The following is a 21,180-nucleotide window of genomic DNA, read 5'->3' on the forward strand; positions in this document are numbered from 1 at the left end:
TTCCCATCTGTTCACAGGAGATAATGAATTCTGGCTACCAAGTCCGCTGTGCTCACATCAGACCAGGGTAAAATGCTCCAAGAGAAAGGCGAGTCTAAGCCAGACGCCAGTGTCTTGAGCAGACTGGCACCATGTCCTCATGGCAGCAAAGTGTGGAGGCCGGAACCTTAACCCAGGATGGAAGTGTGCAGCCAGCAACTGGCCCATAGAGACCTGCCTCTTTTCTGGGCTGTTGATTAGCAGTGATCCCAATGTGTCCCCAAGGGGCCACATGGAGCTAAGATTCCAGGGCTCCATCTTGCTATCCATCTCTGCCTGTCTCCACCTCTCTCTCTCAGTACACATGCACACAATCATTTTCTTCAGGAGAAGCCAGCTGCTGTGTCAAGCAGTCCCATGAAGCCCATGTGGTGAGGAACTGAGATCTCTTGCCAAGAGCTGCTTGATGGAGCCATCTTGGATGTAGATCCTATGGCCCTAACCAAGTCTTCAGATAGAGCAACTCTAGCAGACTGGTTACCAGCTCACGAAAGCCTCGAGGCTAGACCCAGCCAGCTGAGCTATTACTGATCCCTTGACCCTGAGAGTTAGGTAATAAATAGTTCCTGTGTTAAACTGCTAAGAATTGGAACCATCTGTTCCCTGGTGAAGGATAACCAACACAGGGACATGGGCAGATGAGAAGACTAATAACTTTGGGTTGATGGGGCTTCAAGGGGTGACACCATGGACCCTTGAGTGAACTTGGACAGGACCTGTCTGCGTGGGCCTTAGCAAAGAGGGACCATATTCTGGGTATATGAATCCCCCTGTGTAATACCTGTCTGGGAGAGGGTTGCCTGGAGCAGAAGGTTTCTGAAATGTAAGCATTCAGTGCCTAGAGCTGGAACAACAGAGAGCTAGAATGAACTGCAACTGCTAGTTTCTAAGACCTTTTGGAGAGAACGCTTCTGTCCTATTTTCCCTACAAATCTAGCTGTAGAGGATGGCTTTAAGCACCTTAGAATTTTCTGCACCCTCACTCCTTGGCCTGGTGGTTGCCTGCCAGCAACAGGGAACATTACTAGTCAGACCGCAGCTCAGAACCCTGAGTACTGTATCACATTTTTTCGGGTTATATTCTCTTTAACACTGTTAAGAGCTCACACATTTTGTCACCAGCTTCTTGGGTTTTATTAGCTATGTTGTCAGCTTTGTCTCTGGGACAAAATACCTGAAAAACACAACTTGGAGAAGGAAAGGTTTGTTTTGGCTCTTGGTTTCAGAGATCTCAGTCCATGGCCGGCTGGCTCCACTGCTCTTGGCCTGAGGTAAGGCAGAGTATCATGGTGGAAGGGCTTAGTAGAGAGAGCTGCTTACTCACGGCAGCCAGGAAGCAGGGGGAGGGGGATGGAGAAAAGGGCCAGGAACAAAGTAAATGCTTCCAGGGCATACCCCCAGCATCACAATCCCTCTAACTAGGCCCCACCTCCAATCATCTCCACCACTCCCAATAATGCCATCAAATTAACCCATCAACGGATCAGCCCCACTGATGAGGTCAAGAACTTCATGATCTAATCACTTCCCCAAAGCCCCACCCTGAATGTTGGTACTGGAAGCCATCAACACATGAGCCTTTGGGGGGCACTCCAGATTCAACCTCCACTTGAGTAACAATGGCCATTTAGAGTGCCAGGTGGTTTATCTGACTTAATCCATACAGTGACTTCCCAATCTGAAAACGAGGCACCCAAGGCTCAGGACTTTTCTGTTTCATGTTCCAGCTCACAAGGCTGGAGAGTTGCAAATGTAGAATTCTAGAGCATGTCTCTCAAAATGCATTCTGAATCCAGGTGTCGAGCCCCAATCAATTTCTAGCCTGTACAAAGCACTTTTCCTTGCACTGCTCTCGAGTCAAACAGTTTTGAGGAGCAAGGTGCTCGGTGACGTGAGGTAGAAGGTAGGGGGCAGGCAGACTGCTGACCTTTGCTGCTCCGTGTGTGCTGTGGCACTACTCGGGCTTACTAAAGTTCTTTTAATCAAGATGTCTGGCAACTTGTGAGCACACCAGTTGAGAAGCACAGCTGTTGAAGATCTGTGAAAATACCTACCCTAGTCATGTGACCCTGAGCTGCAACATCACTTTCCCTGGTCCCTACCAACACACCCAGGACCCAGAGTCAAACTCTGGGGCCTCAAGTTCTGTTCTCCAAGGCCAAGCACCACTTAACACCTGTGCTCACCCAGGGATGAGGAGCCAGCAGCCACACCTGTGGAGCCAAGGGAGCCTGCACTGTTTTGTGTGCCTGTGTTTGCCCCCAGAGGGGATTGGGGGTGGGAAACCATCATCTTTGCTCCTTGCTCTGAAAATACGAAGCCCATGTTTTCTGCTGTAATGTTTTTCCAGATCTTGTGCCTACTGGGTCACTCAGACAAGATTCTGGAGTTCAGCAAACATGCTTCCATCCATCACCAGTGGAAGGCTTGTAGCAGAGGTGCTACAGAAGTATCATATAAAGTATATCAGATTGGCCCCCAGAGCAATCTAATGAGCTTCATCCTCAACAGAACCAGCTGCCATTTGAGTGTTAGCTGCATGGCAGATACCGTGCTCAAAATTCCCTCAATCCTGATGTGCAACATTCATTATTCCTGTTGTATGGGAAGGAATGTGAGGAATTAGTAGCTTATGCTCTTAGCCACACAGCTCTTTTTAATGCAATCCCCAAGGATTGTTACTAAAATCACTTAGTATGCCTGCTTCAAGTACAGAACCAAGAGAACCCCCCGCTGCCCAAGCCAATCTCTACGGATGCAGCATACTTAACGAGAAATCCAAGTGGAGTTTACACACTCTAGTTGGAGATGACTGTGCCGTGTTACATTGTCCCCATCTAAACAATGCCCTGAAGTATCATGGATCTTAACCTTCAGATCTGTTGAGCTGCATAGAAATGGCCAGGTATGCGTGTTAGAGAGAGCTCTGTGGGGCCAGTTAAAAATGGCCTTGAGAAGCCTGTTGGGGACAGAGACTTGTTTGACAGTTTTATCAGAGCATCACTCTAAGCCATCAATGCCAGATGGTGCTCCAGATTCACCTAAGTGACTGGCTCACTGTACGGCTTCTCAAATTCTCTCAGGAAAATTAAATTCTAAGAATTACATGGATTCTGGGCTAAAATTCTGAATCAATTACTAATAGAATAATGCAGATAAAATTCAAAAGCTAACAGGGTCAGGATTGGAAACTTGAAAGGCCATCCTCTTAGCAGAACTTCAAATTTTCATACTATTTGGAACAGATTTCAGCTCCAAGTTCTGACACTTCTCGGAAATGCCACTATCACTTTAAAATTTGCAGCCTTTATTTTCAGACCTTAAAATCATGGCCTGTCAGCATGGCTTATGCAAGTTGTGTTATGCCCCCTGGTGGCAATTTGGGTAGGAATGGGGAACAGGTTTCAATCACAGGATTAGGGCCCACTTAATTGAAATAGGTGACAGGCCTGAATTTGAAATGGAGTTTCATATAAAACTTTTCTGGTTTTACTAAAAATAGCAAACCTTCTATTGAATGAAAACCAGATGTATTAACTTCAGCCTGCAAGATGCATATATCAATTTCCCCTGCTTTGTCATGAACTGGATGAGCTTCTTGGAATGTCACTTGAATTAAATATTTGCTCTATAAGTGGCTGGACCCAAAAGAGCTCAAGTCTGAATTCCCAGCTTCTCCTCCAGGTCAGTGCAGCATCCACGATGCCACAGTCTGCAGAGCAGCTGTGGCCCCATACCCAGAAGCTTCAAAAAGTCACTTGGCCCAAATCACCATTCCCCTCAAAATCTAAACTTTATAATTTATTCTTCAGTCAAAACTGCCCAATATGGATTTTGGTGGATTATACTGAGAGCTCTTGAGTGAGGTTTTATTTTACCTGTTTGGGGGCAGAAATAGATGAGTGAAGATATCAAGCTACCAGAACATTATGCTGGATTTTCAAGCTACCAGAACATTACCTGGATTTTCGGGTGGGGCTCAGCTGGGTGGTAGAGCACTGCCTGGCACGCAGGAGCAGTGGGTGTGGAACCCAGATGAGCCTAGTCCTCCACGCAGCATTGAGGAAAAACAGAGACTCCTCAAGCTGATGTTGACGTGACCATCAGGTGCAGGGCTCTATGCAGACCAGAAGACGGAGACAGGGAGTCACCACTCCCACACAACGTGGAGAAGGTATATAACCCAGCAAACCCATGAGACACGCTGTAGTGAGGACAACTGAAGATAGGGAAGAGGTTAAGTCTGCACTTGGGAGGAGGTGAGTGCTTCCTAGCAGGTGACTGGAGGGCCTATAGTGCTGAGGGAGCCACCTCCCATGGCTGGAGGGCATAGCTCCACAAGCAGGAGTGAAAAAGAGTGGCTGAGGTCCCTGACTGCATGCACAAAGAGTCCAAGAAAACACTTCACTAGCTCTGTTCATGAAGTCATCAGCCAAAAACCCTAACAGGCATTTATGTCCTGAAGATGCACAAGAAAAACACACAAGTTGAAATACGTTTACTCTTCAATAAGCAGTGCTAACTGCAGTCTGTACATCAGGTTAAGCATCGCCACCTTCATTTCTGTTCCATGATGCTCAGATGATCCTTGCTTTTCATCACAGCAACAGCCAAAGTCCCAGCTTCGTGCAGGCAGGAAAGCAGGTGGCCTCACTGACTGAGCCTGCTTGAGCTGGGGTCTGCAAGGCTATCTGACAGTTACCAGGTATTTGTTTCCTCTGGAAATTATAAATATCCCATGGTTCTTCTATGAGTTCACCATGATCACCCAAACAAAGCCTGAAAAGCCAAGACTGCACAGATCCCCAATGACCTAATTTCACATTAGTCAACTACACCCCAATGCCTAGGTAGAAGCGAAGTGGAAAGGTGGCCAAGAAGGGGTGATGCAGACTGAAACACGGGTGAAGGAGGCAAGGAGCCAGGTGCATCAGATGAGGTCCTAACTGGAGAGACATGAGGCAGCCAGGGCAGAGCATGGTAAACACAGGGGCTCCTTTCATGGGCAGAAGTGCAGTTAGGGAAGCTAATTACAGTATGTGACAACTACATCTGCATTTAACTGGCTTCCTTTGTAGTCCTGGTATTTTATTTCACGCATGAAAACTCTTTTTTGAAAGAGGCCCTTAGGCTTCACCAGAATGCCAAAGGGATACAAACACTGATTTGTCATCAGATATGCAAGTCTGAAATTCAAGAGTTCAAGAGAAGCACAATAAATGTTAATAAAATGTGTGTGGATGTATAATGGTAATGCATAATGGAAGCCAGGGGTACTAATGGACAGTTTCAAGGAGCAGAGGTTGCCATACAGGTGAAGGGTAGAAGCCTAGAACACAGAGTCAAGGGTGAGATTTCAGGGAGAAAGTGAAAGGAAGATAGAACTAAGAACTGAGAGAAGAGCTCCCTGATGGGGGTGGTCCTGCATGGCGGAGGTAAGGAGGACGAAGACTGAGAAGCATCCTGGAGTCCTGGAAAGGGAGTGCTTTGTGGCAGAAGCTGCAGTACCATGAAAGGTGGGTTTACAAGCACAGCACAACGATCCAGAAATTCATGTGAACAAAGAAGTGACAATAATAATAGAGACAGGAAGAGATGAGAAGCCTATGGCTACAACTGCAATGTCTCCTGGACTTACAGGCAGACTTCTTGCAGATCCCAACTCCTGGCTACTGAAAGATAAACGAGAAGGCAGGTGGACCTCAGCTCAGCACCCAGTTCCTCCGCCTGGATTCACTCCTCTGCTGCTTCTCCCACTCCAGGGCTTCCCTCCATGGAAGGCCTGGTCTCTACGGGGTGTATTCACCGTCTCTAACAAAGAGCAAAACACTTGAAACCTTAGAAAGTACCTAAGCCTAACACATAACAGGCCCCCATTTCCTCATGATGGATCCAGGAAGAGCGACAATCACACTCCAACTTCCCCTTCAATTAACCACTCTCCAAGTGTGGGGTCAGGGAAACACTCCAGACCTCAGTCTCCTAAGGAGCAACAGTTCCAACCTTGGCTCAGCTACTGAATCTTTGGGGACCTTCATCATTACTGATGTATAAGGGAGTGACAATATATCCTAGTCCTGCTTGAGGAGAACCATGCAAGAGCCTGCCCACAATGCTCAGGGCACAGCCAGGGCTCAAGCATGGCTTGACTTAACAGCCACCATGGAAATAGCAGAAAAAACATGTACTTCAAAGGTAACTCCAGCCAGTGCACACAGCAAGGGACTGGGCAGATACGCAAGTAGCTGCACAAGTTATTTCAATTATAAAGTTAATGAAAGCCTACATTAAATGCGTGTCTTGAGAATGATCACTTTGAGAACATATAAAAGCTGCTTGAAGGAACTTTATTTGTTATTTCTGATACTCCCACTAGTTTCAACTTAACTACACCCTTCGAAGAAATTAAAAGATGGCAAGCCATCTACAAGGGGCAGCTGCGCAGTCAGGTGGACATTCGGAACATTCTCCCCTTTAGCTCCGTGGCCCTCTCTTCTATTCTTGCATAGCACTCCTCTGCTGCCTTCTCAATGCCTTTATGGTACTTGTCCAAGGTAGTCCTCAAGTTGAGGGATATTTCCTAGTGGAAAATAAATAGAGTAGGAATTATTCCAGGCAACAACCTCATCAGACTTCCATTCATGTTTATTAATACTTTAAATTATTCTGCACAGGAGCACAATGCCTGCTGTCATGAAAAATCCACTCTAAGCCCAATGCACACATCAAAAAGTCCTGCTACTTAGAAGAAACAGAGATGTAACATAAGCCAAAACTTCAAAACATTAAGAACAATCATTTGAAATTATAAAAAAAAGTTTTACTGTTGAACATGGAGAACACCTGGATTCACATGGGTACCACCTCTGCATCCAGCCCTAACTACCACCTGAACCATGCCAAAGACTCCAAGCCTACATCTCCAAACCCTCTGAATGAGGGCTGGGAAGTCATACCTACCACCTGAAATACACCACTGACTCTGTGCCCACATCTCCAAACCCTCTGAATGAGGGCCAGGAAGTCCTACTGTGAGCAATAGCAGCTTTCATATAACACTTGTGGATGTGCTACAGATTTTACAAGAATGAGCAATTTTTATAGACTGAATAAAGAAATTCAATTGCATACATTTTCCTTTATTTCATATTTATCAAAGGTAATACTGATCCGTTTATTATTAATTTTCCTTAGAAAAAACAAACCTCAAGATGAATTCACTAATTAAACAAAACAGTGGCCCTTTGCCAATAGGGCAAAATTTATGGTCAAAGCAGAGAACTGGTACAATGTTCTCAACTTTAAGCGTCTCTCCTATTAACTTTCTCCTAAACCTGTAATAATAGCTACTACTTACCTTTACTTAAATTCTGGTGTAGATATTTTCAAAGTTCACACACATTGCACAGATTATAATTCTATATAGGCCTTTTTAAAAAAATCAGATCAATTTAAGTCCCTAGTTCTACTAGATGTATGATGACTCATACTAAAAAGAGAGTTGCATATATCGGGTAGAAAGATACTAGTTGAGAGAAATTATCAAAATCAAGTGTGGCTAAAGAAAGACATTTGCAAACACAGGAGCCCATCATTTCAGTACAACCATAGGACATTCTTCTGAGAACAAACATGCTCAAGATACCACACAGATAGGGTCACAGTGAGAGAGGAAGACAGGGAGGGCACTCCAGGAGCATCCAAAGAAGCAAACACTGGATGTCCTGAGCCATTTCACAAGGAGTTTCATGGTGACAGATCACAGCCCCCACACTGTGTATTAGGGTTTTTATTTATATTTACATCCAAGTGGAAGTTTACAATAGTACAAGAATTCACATATAAGTTTTACTGTGAGAATCTCACTGAAGTTCAATATTTTTAAGATCAAATTCTAGAGTTGAGGGTGGAGTTAAGAATTTACAGTACTCTCCTAGCATGCATGAGGCCTTGGGTTCCATTGCTAGCACAAAAAAAAATAGACAAAGGAAAAAAAGGGAACCTATAGTCTAGTTCTGTGCTATTTAATATTCTGGCCACAGGCAGGTATTTAAATTTAACATAATTAAAACTCAACTTAAAGCTCAGCCTCTGGGCTGCAGCAGACACGTGCCAAGGCTCAATGGCCACACGTGCTTTGTGGCTATAGCACAGCTCTCACAACCCACTAATGCAGAGAATCCCAGTAGACAGTGTTGGTCTATCTGGGTTTTCAGATCAGAGAAGGTGAAGGTCATACAACACCCACGGTGTTCATTTCCTGTGCAGCTATTCACTCCATAAGCACATTCCTGGCACCATCCAAGGATATTACAGGGCACTCTGTATAGCACAACAGTAAGTGGAAGTTGCAGTGATGGTTGTGGCCCTAAAGGAAAATAAAACCAGCCCAAAGACTGAGCACTTGTAATACAGCTAGTGTAAAGGAAAAAGTAATCTTCAATTTCACTTCACTGTAGTTATGAAGAGCCACATGTGGCTAGCAGATGCCCTATTACACAGCACAGAACCATATTATCTGGAAGAGACCAAAAGTGTATTAAGAGAAATCAAAGGCACCTGAAAGGAGTCCAGGAAAGTTATCAAGCCTCAAACAACGAAGGACTGCCCAAGCCCTAAGACCTGAATGTGCTGGGATGGGGCTGGGCCTCCCTTATTCAGAGGCCCATCCTTGAGTCAAAGGTGACCACAGACATCTGGAAGATGACCAGGCCATCTGCTGACATGCTGATGGAGGCTCTGGGCAGTCCATTCACTGTGAATGGATCCAATAGCTGCAAGAGAGCAGCCCAGCTCCACTTTCAACAAGGAAGTGAAATAGTGTGGTGCTATTTCAGCAAGACACAGTTGACAATTCTTGCTTTCCAGGATAGATTTGATGTAGAATTAGAGTCACAGAAGAAATTTAGCAAGTTCTGCTGCCATCCACGAGTCTTACAAAACAACACACTACGGACAGAAAGGGACTGTTAGGAACAGTGGAGCTGAAAGACCAATTTATTTGCTGATTGCCTTAAAACTAGGATTGTCTATCATCTTCTGTCTTTGTTATGGAAAATAATGCTGCCACAGAGAAATACAAAATGAATGAATGAGAGACACATGGTGGGGAAAGGAGGAAGCAAAGAAGAGGACAGGCAACAAGAGAATGAACAAAAGCTCATAAATGCTATTTCTTCCATGAGTGGGCAGAACAGGAAGCAGATTTTTGAAAGCTACCCAAATAAAGATAGCAATTAAAACTGGAAATAGAATGAATTATCTATGAGAAAAAAATACTTGATAAATAAAGGGTTATGGTAAAAACTTGAATACAAAAGAAATGCAGGAAAAGCAATCTGAAAGTCTTAACACGTCCCTTCTCTTTTCCTCAGAGGATCAGGTAGTAAGCTAGAGAGCCTTCATAAAACCACCCTTACGTCACCCAGGTATTTACAGTCCTTCCCCAGCTACTATGAGCAGATACATGTGTCACAGTGCGGGCTGAGAAATGGCAAGTTAGAGAAATCAGCAAGCCCAAAAAATGTACCTGAAGTTTTGATCTGTAACTATGCAGCAGAGCCCAGAGCCACTCAACTTTTTAATATGGAAAAGGCAGCATGTTAATCAAAGTTTCAGGAGACACTAAATAATGACAAGAATTAATATTTGCATTAAATTAAGGTGTTATTGGGCAGGGTGTCATATGCCCGAGGCAGGAGGATCACAAGTTCAAAGACAGGCTCAGCCACTTAGTGAGACCCTCTCAATAAATAAAGGGCTGGGGAAGTAGCTCGGTGCTGAGTGACCCTGGGTTCAATTCCTGGCACCAAAATAATAAATAAATAAAGTACAGTATTATGGTTTAGATAGTAAGTGTTCCCCAAAAACTTATGTGTGACACTATGCAAGGTTTAGAGGTGAAATTAGTGGCTTATGAGCTTCAACCTAATCAGTGACTTAATCATCTGATAGGGACTAGTTGAGTGGTAACTGTAGGCAGGTAGGGTGCGACTCAAGGAAGGTCCCTAGGTGTGTGCTTCGGGGTTTACATTGTGTCCTTTTGAGCAGAGCTCCCTCTCTGCTTCCTGATCGCTCAGTCTCCAGCTGCTTCCTTATACCATACTCTTCTGCCCTGATGTTCAGCCTCAGGAGCCACGTGGGACAGAACTGGCTGTCTATTGACTGAGACCTCTGAAACTGTGAACCACCAAATAAACTTTTCCTCTTTAAAGTTTTCTTGCCAGGACTTTCGGTCATAGCAGAGAAAAGGCTTACTGAAACAGGTAAAGAATATCTCACCTTGGCAGAACCACCGTGAAAGTGACCCCAAGCTCTGCAAGTTAAAGATAAGGTGCTACTGCTACAAATTTACCCTGCTGTTAGGCCCCATCCTCAAAGGCACCGCTCTGTACTGTCAAGCCGTGATCTTGGAAGACTATTTAGGACTAAGTTATACATTGTAAAAGGATTAATGACAAGCAGGGAACAGGAGACAAGCAAACTGGTTAGTCATGAATCTGAAAATGAAGCTATATAAAGGAGGCTGGAAAACTGGGGCTCAGTAACCCATTGAGAGAAGACTGAAAGAACCTTGACAGCCTCAAATGCCTTAAGAGATACTCAGCAAGAGGGCACAGATTGATTCTAGAGACAAGACCTCAGTTCACTAGAATGTAAAAATAAAAATTTAAAATTCAAAATGAGAACATTTCAACAATAAAAGCTGTCTTGTTCTACTAGGACAATAAGCAGAACCTATAGTGATTCTCAAAAGCCAAGACAAAGTACAAACTCTTGCCCTGCTACTGGAGGTCCTAATTCAGCACATTCATTCAGGGACTTGTTCATTCAAAAACTCTTTACTGAATAACGACACAGAGACAGTTTTAACACTGTGCTAGAAAACCTTATGATTTTACAGGATCTGTGGAAAGCATACTACACATAAGCCACCATTCCAGCATAGTTTACATGATGCCAAGTTTGGACCACGCATGATTGCTACTGTCAAGAAGTTAAAACGTCACTGGGAAACACACACACAGAGAACTAAGAGTAATATAAGACAGATATGCACATTTTCTATGATTGAAACAAAGATATCTTAAATTTGAGTTAGTAACTACTTGGTAATGCATTACTAACTAGTTCATTAACCATACGTGGACCATGTGATAACAAACATTTGTTAATTTAGTTAAAAAGTAGGATTAGCCAGGCACAGTGGTGCATGCCTGTAACTTCAGTGACTTGGGAGGCTGGGTCACTTGTTAAGTACCCCTGGGTTCAATCCCTGGTTCCAAAAAATAAAGTAAAATTGAAAAGGAAAAAAAAAAGGATTAGATATCTGCTAAAAATCTATCCAGACTTTTTTCCAAATGGAAAAGGAAGGACAGTATACTGGGCAGACCAAGGAGAACCACTGCTATTCTACTCTCTTCCTATCTTCTTACCTTAAAAACAGCCTACAGACATTATCCATAGGCATTCATTCACAGATACACAAGTACTAACAATGTATCCTAACAATGTATCTTTTGGGGGATAAAAGTACCTTGCATGTATGGGCAGGGTCCATCCTGGCTCCTTAGAATTAGCAATCTTTGAAAACTGGGTGTGTATGGTGGAATAAAAGTAGGTATATGAATAGTTACCAGGTGTCAGGGTGTTTCAGAAACTGCAACCTACAGTGCTGATGTGTGGAAGATGAAGAGGAGTGAGAAAAATAGATATCAAAGAATTTTGCATGAAAAATGGCCTTTTTAGTGATTTCTTATAGAGCAATTTGGACAACTGTTCTAGTTAAAAACAATTTTCAAGATAAAAGTCAAACTTCAAAAGTTAAGGAAAGGTGGACAGGATGGTGTGTCTATAATCCTAGAGACTTGGGAGGCTGAGATAGGAGGACCCTAAGTTTCTGGGCAATGCAGAAAGACCCTGTCTCAAAGTGAAATAGAAAGGGTGGGATGTGGCTCAGTGGTAGAGCGCATGCCTAGCACACTGAAGGCCTCCAGTTCAATCCTCAGCAGCACACACACAAGTTGAGGAGAGAATGGAGGCTTAATGAATATTTTAGGAATAGACATGGACAGTTAAAGGGCTAGAAACAGGCATGGCAATGTACTGGCATTTTCAAAGATAAAAATGTAGAAGATTCCTATTCTCATTAAAACTAAGGTTACTTAAGAAGCTATAAAATAAATATACTCAAAATGAGCAGGAAGTAAACATAATAATTTTAGATAATTATATATAGATATTAAAATTTTCCTAACACAAAGGGACCAATCTAAGCTCTTTTTTCCAAACTTCAGTTAACTGAATTACATTTAACAATGACACCAAGAAAAACTTTTGAGATCTTTTATTGGGGGGGGGGGGGGAATACCGAAATTTTTTTACTTAAAAATTAGTGATTACTTAATGAAATCACTATTCAAGTTCATTTACCTAATAAAATCAAAACTTTAACACAGAAACCACTTTTACTACAAAAAAAAAAAAAAAAATGATGTTCTACTACGTGCTATCAGGAGCCCAAGTCAAGCAAGAAGAAAGACAGAGAGGAGATACCTGTGCACTCTGTGCAAGAGTGACACAAGAGCTGCAGAAATGGAGACAAAAGCCAAGGGCAGCCAGGATTCCAGCTGGAGAGCTGACAGACACCTCCAGCAAGGCTGCCGTGACCCCATCCTCAGCACATGGGACCTCTTAGTTGACACTCACAAACAGATAGCTACTCACATGGGACTTCAGTTTCTCCCTTTCGGTGGCATCTTTTATTTGCTGAATTCCAGATTTAATCTCTTGGATTTCTTGATTAATTGTGGTTAATTGCTCACAGACAGCACTTCTTTTTTCTTGGACTTTATTGCAATCCCTAAAAGAAAACAGACATAGCTGATATAATTACTTAGTATTTAAAAAGGCAAAACAATGCTGACTCTGATTCCAAAGTCTCCATGTGTCACTAATGGTTTCACGGACCTAAAACTCTTCTCAGGACATAAAAGCAAACAGACAGATCCCCCAAAGTGTGGTGCTACAGTCGCATCAGGGCACTTAAGGGCTTTCCTTTAAGGAGGGGATTTTCAGCTGCACACCCACAGCTATGCTTACGATGGGAATCAGCACAACTTTTCTGCAAGGCAGTTTGGCGACAAGTACAACATTCTCTGGTGCTGCCCCTTGCTCCAGCACGAGGAATTGCAAAGGAAACACTCAGCTGATCTCCGACACCCATTGTAGGGACTAAGGGGATGACAGATAACAGATCTGCAGCACATGTTCTAAAAACATAGTCTTAGAATCGATGGGGAGAAGATCACCAGCAAAACACCCCAATGTACTGTCCTCAAAAATATTCAGCAAATTATTAATCTATATTTGAATAAAAAGATTTCTCAAAATGGATGCTATTAACTCTACAGACCAGATATACTGTAGACAGGCCAGCTAATTCTTCTGAGGCAATTCTAAACCACTGTCTGTTAAAGACCATGAAATACGCAGCACCATGCTCACTAAAGAGGAACAAAAAGGAACAGCTAGAACCTTTCAAAATCAGGATGGAGCACTACAAGTTTCATGACACCTCTGCTAGAGTCACCAAAAGGTGGAATGCCCTTTTTCTGGGGGGAAACACACACACACACACACACACACACACACACACACACACACACAGCTTTCTTCATCACTTCCTAGTACACAAAGACTTGAAGGTGCGATCCTACTCAATTACTGCTCGTTTGTATTGTTTGATGTCCTCATGTTTCTTATTTATTTTGAACTGTGCCGTGGCCAGTTTTTCCTTCTTCACAATCAGCAGTCTTCTGAGTGAATTTTCTTCAGTCTTCAATTTCTTTAGTTCAGATTCATCATTCTCAATTTGGTCCTCTAAGTTCCGACTCTAAATTTTATGAGAAGCATTTAAAATCAGTTAAGCTAGTTAGGATTATAAACAAAATGAAAGGGTACTTTTGAAATAAGCTATAATAAAATAGTTTTGAAAGGGATACGGACCTTGAAGCCCTGAAAGCATAGCAAAAAGCAGCAGACCATGCAAGGGGGACAACAGGGACCTTTGAATGAGCATAACAAGCAGAGGTGCCCTTACATGGTCACTCTGCCAGCCAAGACTTGGGGAGGTGCAGGTGCAGTATCAGTCAAGAGGCTAAGGCTGGCTGGGGAGGATCTGGACCCAGTCAAGAAGCTGAGGCTATCTGGGGACAGTCTAGACTTAGCTGGTAGCAAAAAAGGAAAGGGCAGATCCTAGGAGCAAGTAGAAGCAATAGATCTGTCTTGTTAACCTGCATGGTAGATAAAAGGAACTATGAAGTGGAAATCTCACCTAACTCCTACTCTCTTAAAAAAGAAAATGTCTTATCAAATGCCAATGATAATGACCCTAGGGGTGGTCTGAATGTAAGATGGTAAGAAGTGAGAAAGAACTGTTTTCTAAGCTTCCAGCCTGAGAAACTTAAATAACACCAGAGTTCTCAGGTCTCAGGATAGAAACTATCTATATCATAAACTTCAAAGCTCTCTACAAATCCTCAGTGCACTTCTGGGCACTAGACTGGGACTTTATGCTTACTGATCAGGTAAGAATATTTCCAAGGGTTACAAGTTGAAATATCCATTACTGTTTCCCAAAACATATATGGCGATGTGCTGTGCCAATCACTCATTTCATCTGGAGGTTAAGACAGGTCTTGCTATATTTAAAAAGAAAAGTGTCTTTTTCCTATCACACTGTGGAAGAATCCCACCTATCTTCAGGAAAACAGTTAAGAGTGAAACTGACTCAAAGAACTACAGTAAGCAGCTCCATAACAGACAACCCTCCTGCACAATACAAACCTCCTTCAAAGCACTGGTCAGCTTGTCCTTATTGTCTGCAAGTTCCTGTATTTTCTTCTGATACAACTGCACCTCTAGCTGGCATGAAGGCAGGCAGTCTACTGAGTCTCTATAGATTTCATACTTCTCCATCACTTCTTGCTATGAAAGGAAAGAAAAATGAGCCCAGAGTTTGATAGTTTTCTTTATAAAACTACAGTAATATGAATTTATTTGCTCTTAATGACTTCTGTGCATAAGTCAGCATCAGAGCATCATCACCAACATGTGTCCAGTTTAGCGATTACATCTCTTAACTGGCAAAGGAGCCAGTTCAATGCTGTGGTTCCACCCCAGGGCTGTGCAAAGGGCCAGGAAATGTGTTTCTCCCTAACTCTCAGGTGCTTCTGATCTCCCTGGCAATCACATCACCCATCTACAATCTTCCTACTCCCTGGTACAACTACTGCTATAGCCACCTCTTTTAAAAAGAACAATTCCAATTCTAAAATCATGAAATGAACACATGCTTACTGTAACTGCAAAGACTTCTCTATTCTCCCCTCTAGGCACTCCTGCAAACTGCCTAGCCAGCAGGGCTCCCCTCAGTTAGGACTGGGTCATGCTACTGCACGCTCTTTCCCAGCTGTTCACACACTCTGCATATGATAGACACAATCCTTGACCTGTCAGATGCACTGCAAATATGTTCTAGTGGGTCTAGTTTTCTCTATAGCTTTTGGGTTTCCAATCTTAATTTTAAAAACCACCTATCACAGTATAAGACTACAATAAATATTCTTTTAAAATTTCTAAAACTATTGAAATTTTAAACTTTAATTTATAATCCACATAAGTAGTTTTGAAAATAATGTAAAGTGTAGGCTCATCTTTGTATAAAGAGTTAATTGACCTAGAATTGCTTTTGAATATATCGTCCATTCCTCACAAATACACAAATTATTTCTGGGCTCTCATTGCCGTTGTGGTGACTTTTGTCTATGCTTATGTGGCAATTTTTAACTATCAGGTAACAAAGTCACAGATAAACTAGCAATGATTTTAATAGAAATAGTTTAAAAACTTTGCTTCAAGGAGAATGCTAAATTGTCTTCCAACTTCCAATTTTGTCCTACCACCTCCACCTGTCTCCCGAGTAACCCATGGCCTGTGCACATCTTGCCCCTAATGCTTCACAGAACTCACAGAGGTCCTCCCTCTGCTGAAGCTTCTTTCCTGGATCATTCCCTAGGACACACTGCACGACTTCACCTGGGAGTGCATATGCCCACTTCCCTCTCTCCCACCTGGCTCCTACATTTTAAACTGGGCTCCCCCATTTTAATGTCAAAGCACCCTACACTTTTTCCTTTTTTAAAAATAGGTTATCCTATTTTTAGAACAATTTATATTTATATTTTTGAGCATTTTTATTTTTAGAGCAGTTTTATATTCACAGCAAAATTGATCAGAAGTTACGAAAATGTTTTCATGTATATCCTGTACTCATAAGCACACCTTATATTCTTATTCTCTGAAAGTATGTATTATAATTTATAATTATACAGTTGTTAACTAAAATTGCATAATACCTTTCTCTTTGTCATAAAGTAACTCAAACTCATGAGGACAGAGCATTTCTGCTTTAATTACCCAAAGCAAAGCCTCAAAACTTTAGTGTCATTGAACAAATGTCTTGGTCTTAAATTTTTATTTCTTTTCCCCACACCCTGTCTTTAGAGAAGAGCTACAAATTAGCAATGAGGTAAAACAACAAAAACAAATAAGAGAAAAGCATATATAATCCAGAAAACTAATCCAAGAATTTGCTAGAAAGAAAAGAGATAGAAAAACAATAAAACAAAGAGGAAACTCACCCTGGAATTCTTAAGTTTCTGGACTGTATCTTTCATTTTTTCTTTATAATTTTTTACCTTCTCTGGAGAATCCACAATTTTAGTTTTTAAACTTTCTTGTACTTCTTTCAAAGAAACCACTGACAATTTTAGTTCATTCTGTTGAGAAACGTTTTTTTTTATATATGATAAAAGTGATGATTTATATTTCAATAACAGAAAAGAACAAAACAAAAGCCCACCTTTGGGGCAGGGGGTAGGGAATAAAATTAAACCGACTATTCCTTGCCTGACTCATCACTCAAACATTGTCATACATATGAATAAAGAGCTGTTTCCATGATCAGAGTGGTACTAGGACAGCAAACCACCCTTATCCTGCCTGCCTGCTCAACTTTCATTGATCCTTGAAAATCCAACTCCCATTTCCTCTATGCAATTTTATAATTATGCACCCAATGTGTTTCCAAATTCACCATGCCACTTGTAGTTGTGAAGCTGTCTTTGTTCTCCCAGTACCCAAATGGAGCCACAGAACAGAGAAGGTGCTTAGCCCATGCTTGTTGAATCAAAACAAATCCCTCTCTTTTCCCTAATTTTAAAAGTGAATAATGAAACTACTAAAAGAAAAGAGGGGAACACTTCAAGAACACTGCAACGGCAAAAGACTTTTTGGACAAGACACCAAAAGCATAGGAAACAAGAACAATACATGAATAGGATTACAACAAACTGAAAAGCTTTTACCTAGCAAAGGAAACAACAGAGTGAAGAGGTCACACAGAATGGGAGCAGGAGTCTGCAAAAACCTGACAAGAAACTCCAAACTCAAGAGCAAAAAAGCCACCAATTAATTAAAATTGGTCAAGAGACATAGACATTTCTCAAAAAACAAATGGCCAACAGGAATTTGAAAACAACCTGCTCCCCACCACTAACCATCAGGAAAATCACCTGGCTCTAGTAAGAACGGCAATCACGGTTGTGGTGTGAACTGATAGATAACAATCGATAAGAGTGTAAGTTATAGATTAGTAAAAAATTTAGATTATAGGATATACGATTTTGAAAAGTGAGATAAGACAATTATAAAGCAAAAACTGTCATAGACAGGCCTAAGACTCCATTTTGTTGCCTTCTATAAAAAAACTGTTACAAGAGCTGTTTCTGAGAAACTGAAATGAAAGCTGTTTTCTGTACTTTGTACCCCATAAAATATACTCAACCCAGGATATGGTGGTCTTAGACTTTGAAGTAGGTTCTCATCCCCACTAACCACCTGCTCGAACTCAGGATTCAGTTGTCTAACACCTGCTCAGATCCAAGATGCGGTTAACTGAGTTGCAAGCTGACTGCTTTTTAGCTTCTGTAACTTGATTGCTTGCTTGCTAACTGGAAAATTCCAGTCCTGCTTAGGGCTTGCAGGTAACTACTGTTTTAGCTTCTCTGATTGGCTTGCTTGCATGACGCTGAGAAAAAGCCCTTGAGCTGTGGTTTTATCCTTAAATTCCCAAGACAGAGGCCTGGAAATTGCTGTTCTCCCAGAATTTCAGTTTGTACAGGTGGGTGACAGTCCCTGACCAGGCAAATAAAGCTCTCTTTGATTTGAATTCGTACTTCGAGTGTTTTCTGAAGCAGCTCCTCATAATATCACCAAAAGAACAAAAGTGCAGGAGGATGTGGAGAAAAGGGCCCTCTTCCACCCAGAGGTGACAACATGAACCAGCCTAGGCATTACGGAAAACAGGAAGAGCCACAAAAAAACAGGAATGGAACCCCCACATGACCCAGCAACCAGACTCCTGGGTGCACATTCAAGGAGATGAAGTCCACGTGCTGCAGGGACCTCTGATCTCCTACGACCAATGCAGCACTTTGTACAAGGGCCAAGAGACAGACATAGCACAACATCCACCACCTGATAAGCAGGTAGAGAAAACGGGGTGTGTGTGCACAATGGATCACTACTGAGCCACAAACACAACAAAACCTGACCTCTGGGACCACACAGATGCGGCTGGAGATTAGGTGAAGGAAGCCCAGGAGGACAAGTGTCACAGGATCTCACTCAGGAAGAGTAGAATGGCGGTTTCCAGAGGGTGGGGTGAAGAGAGGTGGGCTGGTGCACACCAGGTTAGAGACGGGAGAAAACAACCCTGGCGTGCTATTGCACAATAGGTAATCACAGGTAACAACTGTGTACTGTGAATTCCAAAACGCAAGAAGGACTCTGTCCAACATTTGAAATAGGTATGTCTAACGACTTAAACACTACACAATGTACATATGCAGGTATCAAAGCACAGTACCCCATTAATATGCACAATTTTACATATTCATACATCAATTAATAAAATTGAAGGGGGGTACCAGGTGTGCTGTCATGCACCGATAGTCCCAGCTACTCAGGAGGACTAGCAGACAGGTTGCTTGGGCCCCAGGCTTAATGGCAGCCTGATAACCCAGAAAGACCCTATATCTTAAAAAAAAAAAAAAAAAAAAAAAGCGAATAGAACCCAAAGGAGTGAAAGAGTATTGAGGAATTCTCTCAAAAGTCTGCTTCAAGTCTGAAATCATGCTATAAAAACAAATTCAGTAAGCTTCCTTCCCAAATACTTAAGAGATAAATTGTGTTTATGTTGCTTGGGAAATTCTATCACTCTACATATTACCACAGAGGCTTTTTAGAAATGTTATAAATGTTATTCAGATATATCAAATATATCTGAATAAAAAGAACACAAATATATCCTTACAAAAACACAGCTAAACAGTGCCATGTGTCTGAGTGCAGAGCCACAGGGAGAGGATGAACTGGAGCCCCTCTGGGCCGTAGACCAAGGGAATGCTTATGTGTTAGGACAGAAGGTACAATCCTAGGACTTGTGCAATCCTTCTAGGTTTCTTATTTGGAAAGATTCTTACCTTTTGACCAGGCAACAGAGGACAAGGCTGACCGAAATAATGCATGTCTGTTACTGATGTGTACTATGTCTGTTACTGATGTGTGCTGTTACTTTATTCTTGGTGTTCAGCTCTAGAATTCGTTGGGCAATGTGGGTCAGCTGTGACTACTCACTTCCCTTGACCCCCCAAGTCCTGACTTTGGGAATCCCTTCAATGACAAAAGGGAGCACATGGGCAAGACGACAGGCATGGACAGGGTTCCAGGAAGATCTGCAGGATAGCACAGACACGTGCAGCCATCGATGGAAGGACTCATGTGTGCCACACTATGAAGTGGGGAAAGCAGGCACATGGCTCCAGTGTTTTCCCCACTGAACCTCACAGTCAGTGCTGGTGGCAGAAGGTGCTTACCAATCGTTTGGTCTTCTCTGAGATATCTGATTTCTTGTGGGAACTTCCCTCCTGCAGCACTATCTAAGGGAAAAAGCCAACCAAGGGGTTATGATTTAAAACAGACTGAAATGGAATCACTTGCTGCTTTCTCACAAAATCAAGATGAGAAAGAAGAGAAAGGAGTTTGACCAGCCTCAAACACTCTGTGCTTGTAATGCCCATGGGCCAGAATAACTATCTAAGGATTCCTCCACAAAATGATTAAGTCAAAGTGACTGCACACTTCTGTTTGACAATGCTGCAGTCCTTTGAGAAAATAAACATTTAACTGGAAAGAGTATTTTAGTTTATTCTTAGATTATCACACTACTTACTCATTAGGCTTATATATGACCTATTGGATGTTGCATAAATCCCTGTACCCTGTAAGCAGATGTGACAGAAATTCTCAGGTCCTCCTTCCATAATGATTTTCACATGGCACTTGCTTTTTATCATGGTAAATGCCAAAACCCCAAAGATATCAAATGGTAATGTGATCTAAAAACGGAAGTGGACTACCTTGAGCTAGGAGCTACAGCAGTGTCTGAGAGATGCTGGGTACCACAATGCTTCCCTGGAAATTTAAACTATCCCGAGCACCCCTGAGCTTGCTGCAGTGTCCAGGGTGCCTCTAGTCTCAGTAGGAGCAAGCTTAGGAGAACCCTAAGACGCCTGCTCAACCAGACTGGACACAACACTGCAACACAAACAAAAAGCCACCTGTTCAGGGATGACTGATACACTATAAGGGGCACAAATGGGCCTAGCAAGCACTGTTCTTCAGTAATGGAAAGCAGTGAGCTCCTATCCCCCTTACACACCCCTATGGAAATGTAATTTTAAAAATTTCAAGATGTTTCACAACAGATACCGTTTTTTGACGAAATTCCTGATTCAATGATTGCTGTAGCTCCTGAATATCATCAGTAAGTTGCTTGAATTCTTCTTGCTCTTCAACTGGAACAGAACTGAACACAGTAAAATAGATTAAAATAACATCACATTCTTAACTTTGAAAGGCCAAAATAAAACCCATACCCTCAACTTAGATGCAGAATCTACTTTTCTGTTTTTTGAATCACACACTCTCCAGCCATTTGAAGTAGATGGCCTGGCA

At 42.2% G+C, this 21,180-nt stretch overlaps 1 protein-coding gene across 1 annotated transcript in view; it reads right to left on the reverse strand.

The window, feature by feature from the left end:
• Window positions 1-6,413: 6,413 nt before the first annotated feature.
• Nuf2 (NUF2 component of NDC80 kinetochore complex) overlaps window positions 6,414-21,180 on the reverse strand; it is a 28,429-nt gene continuing 13,662 nt past the window's right edge. The window contains exons 8-14 of the mRNA XM_026381000.2: window positions 20,935-21,031; window positions 20,040-20,102; window positions 16,743-16,880; window positions 14,887-15,027; window positions 13,758-13,933; window positions 12,766-12,901; window positions 6,414-6,619 (exon numbers count right to left, since the gene is read on the reverse strand). Coding sequence (XP_026236785.1) covers window positions 6,485-6,619; window positions 12,766-12,901; window positions 13,758-13,933; window positions 14,887-15,027; window positions 16,743-16,880; window positions 20,040-20,102; window positions 20,935-21,031 — 886 coding nt within the window. The 3' untranslated portion in view covers window positions 6,414-6,484. The remainder of the gene's footprint in view (window positions 6,620-12,765; window positions 12,902-13,757; window positions 13,934-14,886; window positions 15,028-16,742; window positions 16,881-20,039; window positions 20,103-20,934; window positions 21,032-21,180) is intronic.

Source organism: Urocitellus parryii, chromosome 9, assembly GCF_045843805.1.
Source record: "Urocitellus parryii isolate mUroPar1 chromosome 9, mUroPar1.hap1, whole genome shotgun sequence".
In the NCBI taxonomy this organism is placed as follows: Eukaryota; Metazoa; Chordata; class Mammalia; order Rodentia; family Sciuridae; genus Urocitellus; species Urocitellus parryii.